This window comes from Sapajus apella, unplaced genomic scaffold (assembly GCF_009761245.1).
Source record: "Sapajus apella isolate SASKATOON/1434 unplaced genomic scaffold, GSC_monkey_1.0 scaffold9, whole genome shotgun sequence".
Lineage (NCBI taxonomy): Eukaryota > Metazoa > Chordata > Mammalia > Primates > Cebidae > Sapajus > Sapajus apella.
Window position 1 is genome coordinate 22,260,043 of NW_022436949.1, and position 16,979 is coordinate 22,277,021.

The 16,979-nt window shown below is 44.6% G+C and overlaps 1 protein-coding gene and 1 long non-coding RNA gene across 18 annotated transcripts in view; one reads left to right on the forward strand and one right to left on the reverse strand.

Moving 5' to 3' along the window:
• The window catches only part of LOC116551298, a 28,354-nt gene extending 20,010 nt beyond the window's left edge, over positions 1 to 8,344 (reverse strand). Inside the window, exon 1 of the long non-coding RNA XR_004268833.1 lies at positions 8,179 to 8,344. This is a non-coding gene — a long non-coding RNA (uncharacterized LOC116551298). The remainder of the gene's footprint in view (positions 1 to 8,178) is intronic.
• Positions 8,345 to 8,647: 303 nt separating this feature from the next.
• The window catches only part of LMO7 (LIM domain 7), a 231,635-nt gene continuing 223,303 nt past the window's right edge, over positions 8,648 to 16,979 (forward strand). For all 17 annotated transcript variants that reach the window (XM_032277371.1, XM_032277375.1, XM_032277373.1 and 14 more), the window contains exon 1: positions 8,648 to 9,072. In XM_032277371.1, coding sequence (XP_032133262.1) covers positions 9,004 to 9,072 — 69 coding nt within the window. In that variant the 5' untranslated portion in view covers positions 8,648 to 9,003. The remainder of the gene's footprint in view (positions 9,073 to 16,979) is intronic.

Below are 16,979 nucleotides of genomic sequence, written 5' to 3' on the forward strand. Positions count from 1 at the left end.
ATATTCAATAACTTATTATAAAATAGGCTTTGTGTTAGATGATTTTGCCCAACCGTAGGCTAATGTACGTGTTCTGAGGATGGTTAAGGGGGCTAGACTAAACTATAATGTTTGCTAGGTTAAATTCTTAACAATATTTTCTACTTATAATGGGTTTATCAGATGTAACCCTATCATAAGTTGACGAGCATCTGTATTAATAATTCAGTGCATACTGTGCTTAAATATTTTTCCCTGCCTTTATAGTAGAACAGTTTGAACTGAGAGTAAGGTTATGTCTCTTATCAAATAAAGTTAATGAGTGATCAGGTAGAAATTCTCTACCAAAAGACACACACACACACACACACACACACACACACACACACACACACACAAATATATTTTAGAAAAAACTGGAATTGACTATTTTCATCTTTGATTGTCCTTACTAAAGATATCCTTCTAGGGAAAACACAGAGTTTATTTTTTTTTCATTTCATGGGCTTCAGGAAGAGAAGCTTAGTAAACACACATTCTCTCTTTCCTCTTTCCCAGAAGCTGCAATAGTTTATTTTAAAGCTAATTCTAGGGTAAGTCCTTTTGATCTCACTGCTATCACTTAGAGAATTAAAATGTGGTTTTGTAATTTTTGCTAGAATGGGGGACCTTTAAAAAAGGTTTTGGATTTATGTTAAATGATTTAAGTTCAATGATAGGAAAGCCCTCTACTTGTTAAAAAAAAAAAAAACTCAAAAAAAAAAACTCTTCAGATCTTTACAGTAGGGAGAAAACAACCAACTGCTTTTCAAATTATAGGGTTGGTCCCATGTTTTGAAAGTTACCATCTCAGTTGATCTCTTAATGAGATGTCTGTGTACATGAGACGAAGGTCGATAAGAACTTGAGGGCTTCTCATCTATCCCTTCTCAGTTGACAGTCCAGTAGCTTCAGAAGACAAATTTAGGACCCTTGCCTTAGTCCACTGGGTGAAGCATTCCTCATCCTAAAGCTGCACTGGAAACTTCCTGAAGGGTTGTCTTCTTTTTAGATGAGTGTTATGATATGGGATTCACTTTGTTTTTCTCCTTCTGCTTTCTGGTGCATCCATGTTTCCCCTATTATGTTCATTTCTTAATCATTTTCTGTAGCATGTTGGCTTCTTTTTTCTCTGGCTTTGATTTCCAATTATAGAATTGAACCTTCCCGTCTGAATACCATTATGTAAGTACTGATGACATACCTTCTTATTACTGACACTGAAGGATGTATTTTTTGTGGGTAGAAATGGGATAGAGATAGGATAAGTATAATTCTTATTAAATATACTTTTAATCTACCTTCTAGGAGTCTTTCTTTGTGTTAAATAAGCCGTCATGTAAGCATGAGAAATACACACATATTCCATATGTTGGTTATTTCTGAACTTATAAGGGCAGGTAATTTTTTGAATCATAACCAATCACAGTACAACATTCAGTTCTTTTATCAGAAGAATTCCTACCGTATGTTTCTTCTTTCAATTATTTCCAGCCAACAGGGCCTCCTCTCTCATAACCTCTGCCCAGTTACCATTCAGCCCCATTCCGTCTTCCTTTACAACACAGATTAGCCTTTTTCTGCCCAATTCATCCTAACCCCTCTCCACCCTACCCTGCTACTTGCTGCAAGAAACTTGGGCCTAAGATTCACTTTTACTATGGAAAAGTATATCCTAACAAAGCCAGTTTCTCTATGTAGAATATCGTCCTCAATGGGGGTGAGGTGGGGGTGTGTGATTTGCCCCCAGGGGACATTTGGCAGTGTCTGGAAACATTTTTCATTATCACTTCTACAGGGATCCTGCAGGCATCTAGTGAGTAGGGGCCAGGGATCCTGCTAAACATCCTACGATGCACAGGAAAATCACCATAGCAAAGAATTATCTGACCCGGGTTGTCAATTGTCCTTCTGTTGAGAGACCCTGCTGTAAGGAAATTCTTGTATCAGTGACACTAAGCAAGGATATTTTCTACTATGCTCTTATCAATGCTTTATTAATTCTGTACATTGTTATAAGTTTTACATATACACAGTCCAGTTAATAAACAGTTGTTGAATATTGGATATGTGTCAGGCACCAAGCCACGCCCTCTTAAATTGCTTAAGGTTCAATGAGGAAAAGAGGCAATATAATACCGCGTGAAAGGGGCTATGATTGCATAAAGAAGATATGCCTCCCCTCGCTCAGGAGGACCTGCTAAGTTTTTTTGAATTCTGAGAAGGAAGAGGGCTGAATTGAAGCTGGAAGAATAGGTCAGAGAAAGCGAGGCAAAGGGAGGGAGAGAAACACATTTCTGGAAAAGGGAGAAGCACAGGTCAAGATGCGGTTAGAGAAACGGGCAGAAGCAGATCCCGAAGGACACCACTTAATGTGTTGGCCAACGTCAGATGGTTTTTAAAGGCCACTGGGAGCCCTTTAAAGAGGGGTTAATTGGGTCAGGAGTGGGGACTGTGCTGGTGATTTAAGAGATTTCAAGAGGTCATACTGTTTCTGAAATCTAGCTGAGAGCTAACGAGAGACTGAACTAAGGTAGTAGAAATAGAATTGACAAGACTGGGAATGGGTTTGGCATTGGGATGAGAGACGAAAAGGTCCTGCATGACCCTCAAATTTTAGGCATGGTACCATTTACCAAGTCAGGAACGGAAGGAGGAGATTGAAGGTTGTGGGATGACGTAGAAAGTCAAATTTGGGCATCCAGTCATCGCTCAGGATTTGGGGGAATTGGTTCTACGACTCCTGTTCATACCAAAACCCCACAGATTCAAGTCCCTTATATAAAATGATACAGTACTTGCATAAAACCTACATAGTCCTCCCATATACTTTAAATCATCTTTAGATTACTTACAATATCTAATCCAATGTAAACACTATGTAAATAGTTGTTATACTGTATTTTTTAGCATTTGTGTTATTTTTAATTGTATTGCTCTTTTTTATTGTTTCTGTCACTCCCTGCCCTCTAGATCCACAGTTGGTTGAATCTGCAGGCGTAGAACCTGCACATATGGAAAGCCAATTGTATTTCTGTGTCATACAGATGTTCTCATTTATAAAGGTAATATACATGTCTTTTGCAAAAACACTTGGAAAAGAGAGAGAAGCACAAAATCTCCACTTGGAAATAGCCACTGTTGGCGGCTGGGTACAGTGGTTCACGCCTGTAATGCCAGCACTTTGGTAAACTGAGGCAGACGGATTGCTAGAATTCAGGAGTTCAAAATCAGCTTGGGTAACATGATGAAACACTGTCTCTACAAAAAACACAAAACTTAGCCAGGTGTGGTGGCATATGTCTGTAGTCCCAGCTACTTGGGAGGCTGAGGTGAGAGGATCCCTTGAGCTCAGGAGGCAGAGGTTGCAGTGAGTGCCATTGCATTCCAGCCTGGATGACAGAGTGAGACTCTGTCTCAAAAAACAAAATAAAACAAAACAAATTGAAAATAAATGGCCACTGTTAAAAGTTTAGTGATGTTTTTCTCAAATTCTTCTATGTGGCCAAAATTATACATTTAAAAGTACAAACCCAAACAAAGGTGCCTTATACACTGCTTTTGTTTCACTTTGCAATATATTTTAATTCTTTCCCTGTGCCACGGAATGTCCTTTTACATTTTTTTCTTTTCTATTCTTTTTGTTTGAGACAGAATCTCTCTCTGTTGCTCATGCTGGAGGGCAGTGGTGCGATCTCGTCTCACTGTAATCTCTGCTTCCTGGGTTCAAGCAATTCTCATGCCTCAGTCTGCCAAGTGGCTGGGATTACAGGCGTGCACCATCATGTCCAGCTAATTTTTGTATTTTTAGTAGAGATGGATTTTCACCACGTTGCCCAGGCTTGTCTAGAACTGCTGAGCTTGAGGAATCCACCCACCTTGGCCTCCCAAAGTGCTGGGATTACAGGTATGAGCCACCGTGCCTGGCCTCCGTTTACATTCTTAATGACTGCACAATATCTCACTCTATGGAGGAGCCATCCTTTACTCCACTATCTCTATTGTTGGGGCTTTTGGTAGCTTTGGGATTCTCATTCCTTTTTTTTTTTTTTGAATACAGTCTCCTTCTATCACCAGGCTGAAGTGCAGTGGTGCGATCTTGGCTCACTGCAAACTCTGACTGCCTGGTTCAATTCTCCTGCTTCAGCCTCCCAAGTAGCTGGGATTACAGGCATGTAATCCTCCACGTCTGGCCTCCACGTCTGGCCAATTTTTGTATTTTTAGTAGAGCTGGGGTTTCACCATGTTGGCCAGGATCATCTTGACCTCCTGATCTCGTGATCTACCCACCTCGGCCTCCCAAAGTGCTGAGATTACAGGAATGTGCCACTGCGCCCGGCTGGGGTTCTCATTCTTAACAAGTCATGCTTAATGCCATCACAAGTTGAGTCTTCAGAAGCTGACAGAAATGGCATTGGTGGTGTAAGATATTAACTAGGGCTGGATCCCTGTGAAGGGAAGAGGGAAGGAGCAGGGATGGGCGAGGGAGAAGGTGAACTGTGGTACAGTCCCGCAGCCTCAGCAAACCCCAGGGTCTACAGCAGACCCCAGTGTCGTCTCATTGGGTGGAAATGGCTGGGTTTTTATAATCTTAAGCCATTCATTGACCAGATGAGGGCTTCCCTGGGAGGGGAGGGACCTCAGGTGAGGCTGCACTCTGCAGCTGAGGCCAACCCTGAAGGGGCTGATAGCTGGGGGTATCTGTTGACCACACTCTCCCTTGCTGGGTAGCAAGTCCTCCTGTGAAGCAAATCCTCCTATGAAGCTCCTATGGGACGTCTCTGTGCCTACCGCCGTCACTCATTCTGTGCCTACCACCATCACTCATTCAGTGCATATATGTTGGCACAGGTCCTTGGTATAAATTCCAAGAAGTGGAATTGCTGAGACAGAGCATGGGTATTCGAAAATCTTTTTATATTTACTGCCAAGTGATCTTCCAGAAAGATTGTACCCCTTTCTCCCATCAAGAGTTCATCACTAATGCATACATACAATTATACTGTTTTATATTTTTAAATATTGAAAAGTACCTCAATTCCTTTGGAAAATAAATACAAATTTTGATGTTTTATTGTTGTGAATTTCATTTCAAACTCCGAAGGCAGGTATTGTAACTTTCTCTATAGAGCTTTCTCTATAGAGCTCTCTAAATCTTTCCAGAAGGGTAAAACGCTCTAATGACTGATATTAGGAGGCTAAGAATTATATCTGGGTCTTCTGAGTTGGAAACTTTCAACATTAAAGAGGCCCAGCAGTGATTGGTGCCTAAGCTGACTTGAAACAGGGTTTGCAAAACCCTACAGCCTTTTCTTATAGCTATTTGAACAAGTATGTGAAATACCCATTTTTTAGGAAAAACCTGACACACTGTTAAAAAAAGAGACCAAAGGGAAATAACCTTCAACCTTCATTTATTGAGTGTCTACTCTATGCTCAGCAATACCTTGGGCTTTTATATCCACCATCATATTTAATTCTCACAACAATCCTTTGAAGTATTATCACATTATTCAGATGAAGAAATTGAAGATTAGTGATTCTGGTAGTTTGCTAATGTAAGGCATTCAGATACCCAAGCCTGTGCGCTTCTTAACATTCTCGGCTGCTGCCCCCAAAGCTACTTACACAGCAGTGGCTTTGAAAGGTGTAATGTATGTATATATTAACTCTAGTAATAATAATCCCATGAAGCTTGCAGAATGTCCTACTGGACTGAATAGTGCATAGGAGTCAGCGTCTAGAATTTTAAAATGTTGTATCACTTATAATATCTAGCACATATGAAGTATTCACTAATTACTTAAAAGTTTTTTTTTGTTGTTTGTTTGTTTGTTGAAATGGAGTCTTGCTCAGTCACCAGGCTGGAGTGCAGTGGCACAATCTCCGCTCACTGAAACCTCCTCCCAGGTTCAAGTGATTCTCTTGCCTCAGCCTCCTGAGTAGCTGGGACTATAGGCATGTGCGACCATGCCTGGCTAATTTTTGTATTTTTAATAAAGATGAGGTTTCACCATGTTGGCCAGGATGGTCTCAATCTCTTGACCTTGTGATCTACCCACCTCAGCCTCCCAAAGTGCTGGGATTATAGCGGTGAGCTACCGCATCCATCCTTTTTTTATTTTTAGATGGAGTCTTGCTCTGTTGCCCAGGCTGGAGTGCAGTGGCATGGTCTCGGCTTACTGCAGTCTCCGACTCCCTGGTTCAAGCGATTTTCCTGCCTCAGCCTCCCGAGTAGCTGGGACTACAGGCATGTGCCACCACACTCGGCTAATGTTTGTACTTTTAATGGAGACGGGGTTTCACCATTTTAGCCAGACTGGTCTCGAACTCCTGACCTCATGCTCCACCTGCCTTGGCCTCCCAAAGCACTGGGATTACAGGCGTCAGCCACCACACCCCGCTGCACTTAAAAGTTTTTTGAATAGCCAACAAGAGAGAAATATCTTCTGTTTTTTTCATCATTCCATTTTCTTTTAGGGTTTGGCCTGATCAGAGTGTAGCCAAGAGGCAAATAGGTGGTCCAGTCAGTGACTTCCATTTCAGCAGGAGCAGTTGTATTCCTAAAGCTTGTCAGCTTTTCTAAACAGACCCACGGACTATAGACAGTGCCAATAAAAAGTGGTTGAACAAAAATGAACCTAACAAACAAAAACCACCACTCCAATCTGGAAAAATGTGGGCGGTGAACTGTTTACTCAGAAGAGATAGGTTCCAATCTAGCCTTGAGAGCTAAATTCCAGAGGACAGGAAGTACAGAGAGAAGAGAAATATGCTGAAGACACCACAAAGAAGCCTATGATAAATCCAGAAGACAGTCTGGTTTCTTCAATAAGGCAATGTCATTTCAAGAAAAAGTGGGAGTGGGGAGGAGGAGGAGTCTCTTGTGGGTGAAAAAAGATGTACTCAAACTGGGTGGTCATGGATTGAATCCTGGTCTGACTAAGTCAGCTGTAAAAGACATTTTTGGGTCAGTTGGAAGAATGTGATATGAGTTGATAATTATTGTTAGTTTTAGTTAGGTGTGAAAATGAATTATGGTTATATAGGAAAGCATCCTTTTAAAAATGATATGTTTATTGTACCATTTAGGGGTGTCTGTCTTTACTTTAAAACTGATCACCAGGTGTGATGGCTTAGCACTTTGGGAGGCCAAGGCAGGAGGACTGCTTGAGGCCAAAGTTAAAGACCAACCTGGACAACACAGCGAGACTCCTCTCTCTAGAAAAAAATACCGAAATTAGCTGGGTGTGGTATCACTTGTCTGTAGCCCCAGCTACTTGGGAGGCTGAGGCAGGAGGATCACTTAAGCCCAGGAGTTCAAGGTCACAGCAAGCTATGATGGCGCCACTGCACTCCAGCCTGGGCAACAGAGCTGTCTCTTAAAAAACAAACAAGTAAATAAAATTTAAAAAATTAAAAAATAAAACCCTTCAGCAGAAGAGGTGATGAATTAAATAAGGCAAAATGTAAACACTTGTTATATATAGACCCTAGGTTTTAGATAACACTTATTCTACTAGCCTCTGCTCTATATCTAATGTTTTTCTTCACAAAAAGTAAACAACCAGAAAAATAAGAACAGGGTTTGCTTTCGTTTCAGCAGAGTAAGAACCGGTCTTTATTTTCCTCCAAACATGGAGCCATCAACCTGTGGCCTGGACAGTGCCTCAGGAGCGTGGCGTGGCCCAGGGAGCGTAGACAGACGAGCAGACTCCTTTTTGCACACCTGATTTGAGCACCGTGTGAAAAACCCGCACAAGCCGACCCGTGCGCCTCCCGCCCGACGGCCCTGCACACCCACCCAGGGCCGCTGCGGATACCGAATAACATGCCACCTCGCTGTCCCCTGAATGTCCTCAAAACACGAAGGGTGGGAGTTTTGACGCTCATCGCGAGGGCGGTCACAGGGCCTGGACTGGGCTGAGCGGGCGGGAAGTGGGGAATGCAAGGTTCCCTCCCGCTCCCTCGAACCCTCGGCGTCGAGCCAGGGTGGAGGGGCGGGGACCTCCTTCCACCACCGCACCCACCTGGAAGCGGGGCGGAGCGGGGCCGGACTCCGCGGAAGCGGCCGCACGTGCTAAGGCCAAGACTCTCCTCTGCCGCCGGGTGAGCGGGGCGGCCGCAGTGGGCTGGAGCGCGGGAGGGGACGGCGCGCACTTGGCGGCAGGGCCGGATCGCGGAGGGAGAGCGCGGAGCGGGCTCGGCCGGCGCGGCGGCAGGTGAGGGCGGCGGGCCGCGCTCCCCCGCGGGGGATGTTTCTTGGCCGGGAAAGGTGCAATTGTGTGCTGCTATTCCTGGTATGTCAGGCGGGCCGAGCGGCCGCTAGCCGGGAGGGTGCAGCTCTCAGGGGCCCGGGAGAGGGAGGGCGGGCCGGCGGCCAGCGGGGCGGGTGCGGGAGGGGTGCGGGCGCGGCGGCGCATCTCCCTCGGTGCTGAGCCGCGGCCCGGGTGGGCGGCGCGGGAAGCTGAGCCTGGCGGACGGTGGCATCCCTCGGGCCAGACAGTCTGACCGCAGAGACTGCCGCGGCCGGGAGCCCCGGGGAGCAGCGGGAGGGGCGGACGGAAGCGGCGACTCCGCGGGCCCCGGCCGGGCGGCGGGGGAGGGGGGGCCGGGGCGGGGCCACCGCGGGGAGGACGGCCCCGGCGCTGCGACTTTTGAAGTCCAAACTGTCGTCGGGGCCGGAGCCGCGCGCTGCCTCTGGGCGCCCGCTTCGCCTCCCGCGTCCTGCCAGGCTGCCCGGGTCCCCGCGTACCTTCGGTCGCTTTCAGGAGTTTAGAGAACGCCAGGTCTTCACATTCTTTTAAGTTCGAGACCTTGGCGAACTGCAGAACGCAACAAAGGCAACGAGAGCCCGGGCGCCCTCGCAGCCGGAGTCTGGCGGCGGCCCGCGAATCCTCCCCGCCAGTGGGGCCCAGACGCGCGGGGACACCCCCGCCCCTCCAGGCACCCACTGAGTCTCTCTCCCCCTCCCTTGTCCTAGCCATGGAAGGGCTGGAGGAGGCGGAGGCCGACTGCTCCGTGGCGTTCGCTGAGGCTCAGAGATGGGTGGAGGTGAGTGCCTTTCATGCTTCCCCTCCGCAGGTGTTGGCTGCCTCGGGGCGGCGGTCGCTACGTGACTGCAGGCCCGGACACTTTGCACTTTAACCTCCTTGGGTGACCCAGCCCGCGCGAAGAAGCTGCTTGTGCTCTTCTGGGGACTCTGCGGGTTCTGCCTCTCCTGCCTCTAAACGTCCCGCTTTGATTAGTGCTGCCTAACCCCCGGCCCCCGACGTTGTCACTGGCTTCCTAGGGCAGAGGTGAGCGCTCGCCCGTCGGGTGCCGGCCCTGCGCGTCCGGGGCCTCTCCCTGCGGGTCACAGCCCAGAGCGCGTGGTGCAGAGCTGGGCCAGGGCACTCGGGTGCATTTCCTCGGGGTGCCTAGAAGTGGGGATGCTCGACCTATACCTGAGAAGCCACTGTATTCAGTGTGGAGGGGGAGCGGAAAAGAAGGGTGGATGGGAGGGCAGGTGGAGGAGGTAACACACCGGAGGAGCACCTGGAAGGATGATTTCTCTGCAACCTCATCCAAGCTCCAGGGGGTAGGGGCCCGGCGTTGTGCTGCTTCATTTTCAGCTTTGATGAGACTGAGATCCTAGGGTCACTCATTGAGAGTTGTTATCCTTCCAGCTGTGCCTCACAGACAAGATCATCCATTCCCTTCTTTCCCCCTGAAAAAGAGCTGGTCTCTTCATCCACGCCTTGGGGCTACATTTATCTGTAGAAGCTTAACATCAGGACTTCTAGCTGTTATTCTACCGGACGAAAAGATGACTTTTAAAACGAGGCAAAAGTCTTCCAAGCAGATGTGAATCAGGAACAACTGTTGAAAATTGTGGCATGCACCAGCATTGCAGTCATTTAGGAGTTATTGATGCCACGTGCTGGTTTAATCAACGTATTTAAAACGTCGAATTAGTCTTAAAGTTTATGTCATGGAAAAGAACAACAGGTTTACGAATTCCAAGGCGAACAATACTTGAAAATACTTTATTTTTCCTTAAAGAAATACATATATGTGTATGGAAAGAAAGAATAAACTTTCAGTGTTACATTTCTTACACTAAATAAAGGAATGTGAAATGTGAGTAGCATTACCCACGGGACAGTTGGGAGGTCTAAGCTTTTAGTGTCTTTTTAGATGGAAACTTTGAGCTGGTCTGAAGGTGACTTAGATGTAAAGAAGAGGGCATGGGAAGTTGGGAGACGAATAAACACGCTATTTTGAATTGAAATGAGAGTGGAAAAATTTCAGCAATATAGTTAAGAGAAATAACTTCCCTCATTCATAAACTTTGAAAAGCCAAGACTTCCAACTGTAATTTTCCATTAGCAGTGTGTATTCTGCATAATTTTAGAAAACAAACTTGCCATTTTGTGTTTGAGTGTTGGGGATTGAGGGAGGGAGAAGGGGAGACGTGGGGACATGTTTTGGTCATACATGGCTTCTGCGTGGAGTTTGCATCTGCATGCCTTGTGTTCGTTTCAGGAAACGTGAATACTAATGATTCCACACCTTTTTTTTAGTATGCAGATTTTGGAAAACGAAGAATTCCTTTTTTGTCCCTGCTTGGTCATAATTATGTAGGGTTTCTTCAAGAAATTTGTACGTAATGAACTAGGGGAAAGTGTACTGTGATAAAAGATATCATCGGGCATGGTACATGTGGCCTCTCTTCACTCTCATCGCAGTCTACGTGAAGGTGTTTATCAGCAATGAGTTGGCACCTCTATAATGTATTTTGTTCACCATTAGCAGAAAGCTGGATCTTCCTAAAGGTGCTGTCATATCCTTTCTCTCTCTCTTTTTTTTTTTTTTTTTTTTTTTTTTTGTGTGTGTTTTTAGTAGAGACGGGGTTTCACCATGTTGACCAGGATGGTCTCAATCTCTTGATCTCTTGATCCACCCACCTTGGCCTCCCAAAGTGCTGGGATTATAGGCGTGAGCCACAATGCCTGGCCTGTTATATCCTTTTAATATAGTTTATGAAATTAAAATTAAGTAATTTTTTTCATGCCACATGGAGCAAGAGAGTATGTTTGCCTTCATTGTGTATATGTGAGTAATTTACATGTTCACATAGTTTTAGTATACTCTGGGCATGTGAAATGACCACAGCGTGCTCACTGTTGGGGCTATTTTGTTTCTGCGGCCAGTGTCCACATTTATCTCTCTTGTCAGCTTTGCCTTTGCCACCAAAGCACATATTTTAAAATATCGTTCTTGCCAAAAGAAGCAGGATGAATGACTCTGTCATCACCACAACCTCTTTAAGAACCCCTAATTTGAAGATAAAAGGTTGATTCCAATGTGCATTTGTATTCCTTTTCCTGCTTGCTAATATTCTTGCTACATTTTGCCCTATTCCTTTACACATTACTGAAATATAGAAGGGTTTTTAAATGTACATACTGTATATGTATGCACATATATACATATGTATTGTATAGATTCTGTATGTATTAGATGTAATCTGTTATTTTATTCTCGCTGCAGCTTTGAATGCCCCAAAGTCACTAACTCCAATAACCTTGTAAAATTTTGAATGATGACTGGACTCCATTTCAACATCTTCTTGCCATTTCAGTTTTCCATCTGTGATTTTAAATAGCTAATGTGTAATTCTCATAACCACATTTTAAGTTTATTTTTTAGAGTGGAGGAGATTGAGGTAAGAGCTAGTGGTTGTTATTCTGCCAATTATTAGCATTTTATGAATCTTGTTTTTATTCATTTCAAATTGTATTTATATACTTGAGTATATATACAAACTGGCTTGTCTTCTGGTGCTAATTTTCCAATTCAAAGCAAATGCAGGAGTGCTACCCTTTAAGATAACGTAATGATATCGGATTATTATGTGATTGGAAAGGCTGTTTGGAACATTAATAATATATCAGGGCTGGTTTATGATTAAACACCAGTTTAAAACCAAGTAATGGTTTGAAGGCAAAGGCAGAGGGGAAGCTTGATTCTAGCAAGGCTACCCAGTGGGTGATGAAGTGGTAGAAAATACAGCCGGGACTCTAATTTTAGGCCTCTTCTGCAGTACCTTTTAATTTTCTCTGCCTAATAGTTGCCTTTGTCTCTCTGTTTGGGGTCACCTGAAAGTCTTGACAAAATACTAATGAGGTTGAAACTAAGGTATGTAGCACTTTGCACTGGTAGGTCACAGCTTTCTAGTCTGCAAGTTAATGTTGCTATCTAGGTTGAGGTTCAAATACAAGAGTAATTTTTATGGCTGGAGCAGAACAGGATAACTTAATTCACCACCCTCCTGCTCACCTGCCCTTCCTGTTATCTTTGGATTGGTTTTTTTCAGTATTGCTGTCACCTTGTAAGGGATGCCAACCTGAGCTCATCGCCAAGTTTGACACTGATCACCTCTAATTGATCTGTTTCTCTACCTGCCCCAATTTTTATCCTTCACGTATGTGCTGTTCATCACCTTTTAACTGTTTTGCCTTTGGTGCTATTGGAAGTATTTTTGGTAATTAAGTACAGTTTCAATCAACAGATATTAAAACACTATGATAAATATGTGTTAAAAACTGTAGTGTTACACAGCAATTCTTATTCTAGCTGCAGGTCTTATGCATTTGTGCTATTGACTTTGAAACGTATATAGAGTGACAAAGACATACATTTGAAAATGTTACTGAATTCATGGAAGCATTTTTTGGTAATGTGTAATTTCAATCAACAGATATTAAAGACACTGTGATTAATATTTGTTTAAAAATTGTAGTGTTAGAAAGCAATTCTTACTCTAGCTGTTGTAGTCAAAATCATTTTTCTCAAAATATAAACCTGATTTTGTTAATTCCTTTTTTTCTGGAGAGCTATAAAAAGATTTTACAGTCCACAACCCTGAGTGTAGCCTTCATGGCCCTTTATAATCTGGTTCCTGCCTGTCAATCTAATCTTGGTTTTCAATCATTTTCTCCATAACTACTTGTGTGGCTGCCAGATAGCATAGCAATTAAGGGTACAGTTCTGAAGTCAAATCATCGTTCAGGTGTGGACTCTGCTATTTAAATCCTGTAGGTCTTTTTTCCTCTTAATCTCCCCTGGTGGTTGTGCCAGTTAAGTGGATGCTGATGTAGAGCAACAGATGCTCCCTAATCCATTGCTTGTGTTTCTCCTTGCACAGAATGCAGTTTTGTCACCTCCATGTTTTTGTATGGATGGAATACCTGTTACTCCTTTTTGACCTAGTAAACGCCTCTTCATTCTTCCATACTTGGGCTAAAATCAATCTTTATGTGAAGCCTTCCCGAAATCACCAAACCTCCCAGGCCCATCCATTCCTTTCTCCCCTGTCTTACTCACATAAATCTCTCTTTTTGCGTTGTGTGGTATAGTTCTATTCGTTTTTCTGTATTAGTCTGTGAGCTGACTGAGGGCAGGAATCATATCTTATTTATTGCCTGAGTGCTTCGTGTGGTGCCTGGTGAATGCTTGTTGAATGAAAGTGCGAATAAAGTTACAGCTTTAACAACATTAAAAAATAGCATTTTTAGCACGGCGCGGTGGCTCACGCCTGTAATCCCAGCACTTTGGGAGGCTGAGGCAGGTGGATCACGAGGTCAGGAGTTTGAGACTAGCCTGGCCAATATGGTGAAACCATGTCTCTACTAATAATACAAAAAAGTCAGCTGTGTGTGAAGGAGCAAGCCTGTAATCCCAGTTACTCGGGAGGCTGAGGCAGAAGAATCACTTGAACCCGGGAAGCGGAGGTTGCAGTGAGCTGAGATCGTGCCACTGCACTCCAGCCTGGATGACAAAGCGAGAATCCATCTCAAAAAAAAAAAAAAAAAAAAAGGTTTTAAGGAGCAGAACTCATTCTCTTTCCAGTGGAAACTTGCTTCAGTGTGCCAAGCTTTATTGGTTACAGTTGTTTGGTTGCGACCTGCTGCAGGATGTGTCTTCATCCGCCAGTGTGTACTTGTCTATTTACTTAGCATTTCCTCTTCTTGCTCTGTTGCCTAGGCTGGGGTGCAGTGGCCTAATCTCTGCTCACTACAACCTCTACCTCCTGGGTTCAAGAGATTCTCCTGCCTCAGCCTCCAGAGTAGCTGGGATTACAGGTGTGTGCCACCACACCTGGTTAATTTTTTGTATTTTTAGTAGAGACAGGGTTTCACCATGTTGGGCAGGCTGGTCTGGAACTCCTGAGCTCAGGTGATCCGCCTGCCTCGGCCTCCCAGCTGGGATTACAGGCCGTTCCTGAGTTACCTTACTCTGCTCCTGCCCTCCACTTGATGATCTCCCTCATGGAGACTTACATTTAATCATCTCAAAAATACCTACTATGTGCCTACTGTGTGCCAGGCACTTGCTGGGCTTATGGATTCAGTCACCAAATTCTTAGCCCTTACCTGGACCTTCAAAGAGAGGCAGCTCCCATGAGAAGCAGATGTGTAGACAGACACAGCAGTGCTGTCAGATAGTGAAGTTCATCTAGTGCATGTGATGGTAATGATGAGGCAGCCTGAGTCTTCCTGGAAAGTCAGGTTAAGTGCACAGAGAAGGCAGCATTTGAGCTGAGGCTGCGGTGGGGCTGACCCATTTGTCCACTAGACTGGGGCATTGTGGCCTGTTTTAACTTGTCAGGTGTGAAATCTTGAAGTTGCATACAGCATAGCTTCCAGGAGTTGCTGAGAGTACTTTTGCTGAAGCACCTTACTGAGGTCATGTTTTATCTGCAGTGAAATGCACTGATTTTAAGTATACCATATAGGAGTTTTGTCAGACCAATATGCCTGAGTCGCCAGTACCCAGTCGAGATACGAAACACTTTTTGTTGTTGTTGTTTTTTTTTTTTTTGAGATGGAGTCTCTCTCTGTCACCTGGCTGGAGTGCAGTGGCGTGATCTCGGTTTACTGCAACTTCTGCTTCCCAAGTTCAAGCGATTCTTCTGCCTCAGGCTCCCGAGTAGCCGGGCCTACAGATGCGTGCCATCACGCCCAGCTCATTTTTGTATTTTTAATAGAGATGGGTTTCACTATGTTGGCCAGGATGGTCTTGATCTCTTGACCTCGTGATCTGCCCCCCTCAGCCTCCCAAAGTGCTGAGATTACAGGTGTGAGCCACCATGCCCGGCCAAAGATACGGAGCACTTTTTATCACTCAAGAGGGTTCCCTTCCAGAGGGCACATCAATCTCCGCTCCTTTGGTAAGCATCCACTCTTTGATTTCTAGCATTATGGATTTCTCAAGGTAGGTGTGAATGGCCAAGAAATGTCTTAATGCCTACTTGTCATCTCATTTTTTTCTTTTACTTTTTTTTTGAGGCAGGATCTCACTCTGTTGCCCAGGCTGGAGTGCAGTGGTATGATCTTGGCTCACTGCAACCTTCGCCTCCTGGGTTCAAGTGATTCTCCTGCCTCAGCCTCCTGAGTAGCTGCTACTATAGGTGTGCACCACCATGCCTAGATAATTTTTGTATTTCTTTTCTTTCTTTCTTTTTTTTCTTTTGGTAGAGATAGCGATTCACTGTGTTGCCCAGGCTGGTCTGAAGCTCCTGGCCTCAAGTGAACCACCTGCCTTGGCCTCCCAAAGTGCTGGGATTACAGGGCATGAGCCACCATGCCTGGCCCCATTTTTTTCTTTATGCAGTGTTTTATGATTTCTTGAACACGGCATCTTTATATGGCAAATAAGAAAGGATCCTAGAAAAGACAGGGGTGGCAAGAGATGAGGGAGTTCATGAAAGCCTCTTGGGAGAGAACTGATTCACACAAATAGGAGCCTGGGCAGGAATGCCGTTAGAACAGCCTGACTCCAGGAAGTGTAAACAGATATGTCAAAGTGTTTCCTGAGGAACTGGGAGGATTCCAGCACTGTGTCAGTCATTCTGGATTCTTCCAATGTACTGATGCACCGAAAGCTAGAAATGACCTCTTTCATAAAGTAAGGAAAAATACAAAGAACTTGTACCTTTAATAAAACAGGGTATCAGCCAGGCATGGTGGCTCATGCCTGCAATCTCAGAAGTTTGGGAGGTTGAGGAGGGAGGATGGCTTGAGGCCAGGAGTTTAAGACCAGCCTGGTCAACTCAGCAAAAAATCTACCAAAAAAAAAAAAAAAAAAAAAAAAAAAGGTGGCACACACCTGCATCTCAGCTGCTTGGGAGGCTTCGGTGGGAGGATCACCTGAGCCTGGGCAGTAGAGGCTGTGGTGTGCCATGATTGTGCCACTGCACTCCAGCCTGGGTGACAGAGTAAGACCCTATCTCTAAAAGTAAATGAATAAATAGAGTATTCTTGAACCAGTCAGGGAAGTGGACCCACTGAGTGAAAAATAATAAATGAATGATTTATGGTTCTTGATACATATCACCAAAGATACCCTCTAAAACCTTTGTGGCAGTTTGCACAATGAACAGGGGTTGAGGGCAACATTTTCCTCATATTCTGGCCCAAATTAGAAATTGTTATTTGTATTTTCCCTCTAAGTGAGTAGTAGATGAAAGGCACATGTTGTCCTAATTTTTCCCCAGATTATTTATTGGTGATCTTAAACATTTTTATAACAGATGACCCATTGGGTTTCCTCCATTGAGGAAGGGTGGAGCTGAGTAAAGTAGGGTTCTGTGTCCTCCTAATAAAGCCACAAAAGGCTCAATGAAGTCACAATTGGCCCTTGTGAAGAAGCCTTGAAACCTTGGTGTTTGTTAAGCCATTTGTAAAGCACAAATCCTTAAAGCTTCTCCTAAGCTTAGGGAGAGAGGAATAGTGTCCTGGATTGGAGGGGGGGGAGTGTGCCGATTTATTCAATCTGTGTTGGTTCTTGTCTTTCTGTGCAGTGCTCTAGCTCTCTTTCTCTCTGAACTCCAAGGGTGCTTTGGGCAGGGAGGGTCTGCTATTGAGACTAAGCCCTCCACTTACCTCCCCCCTTCCTATTAAGACTGCTTCTCA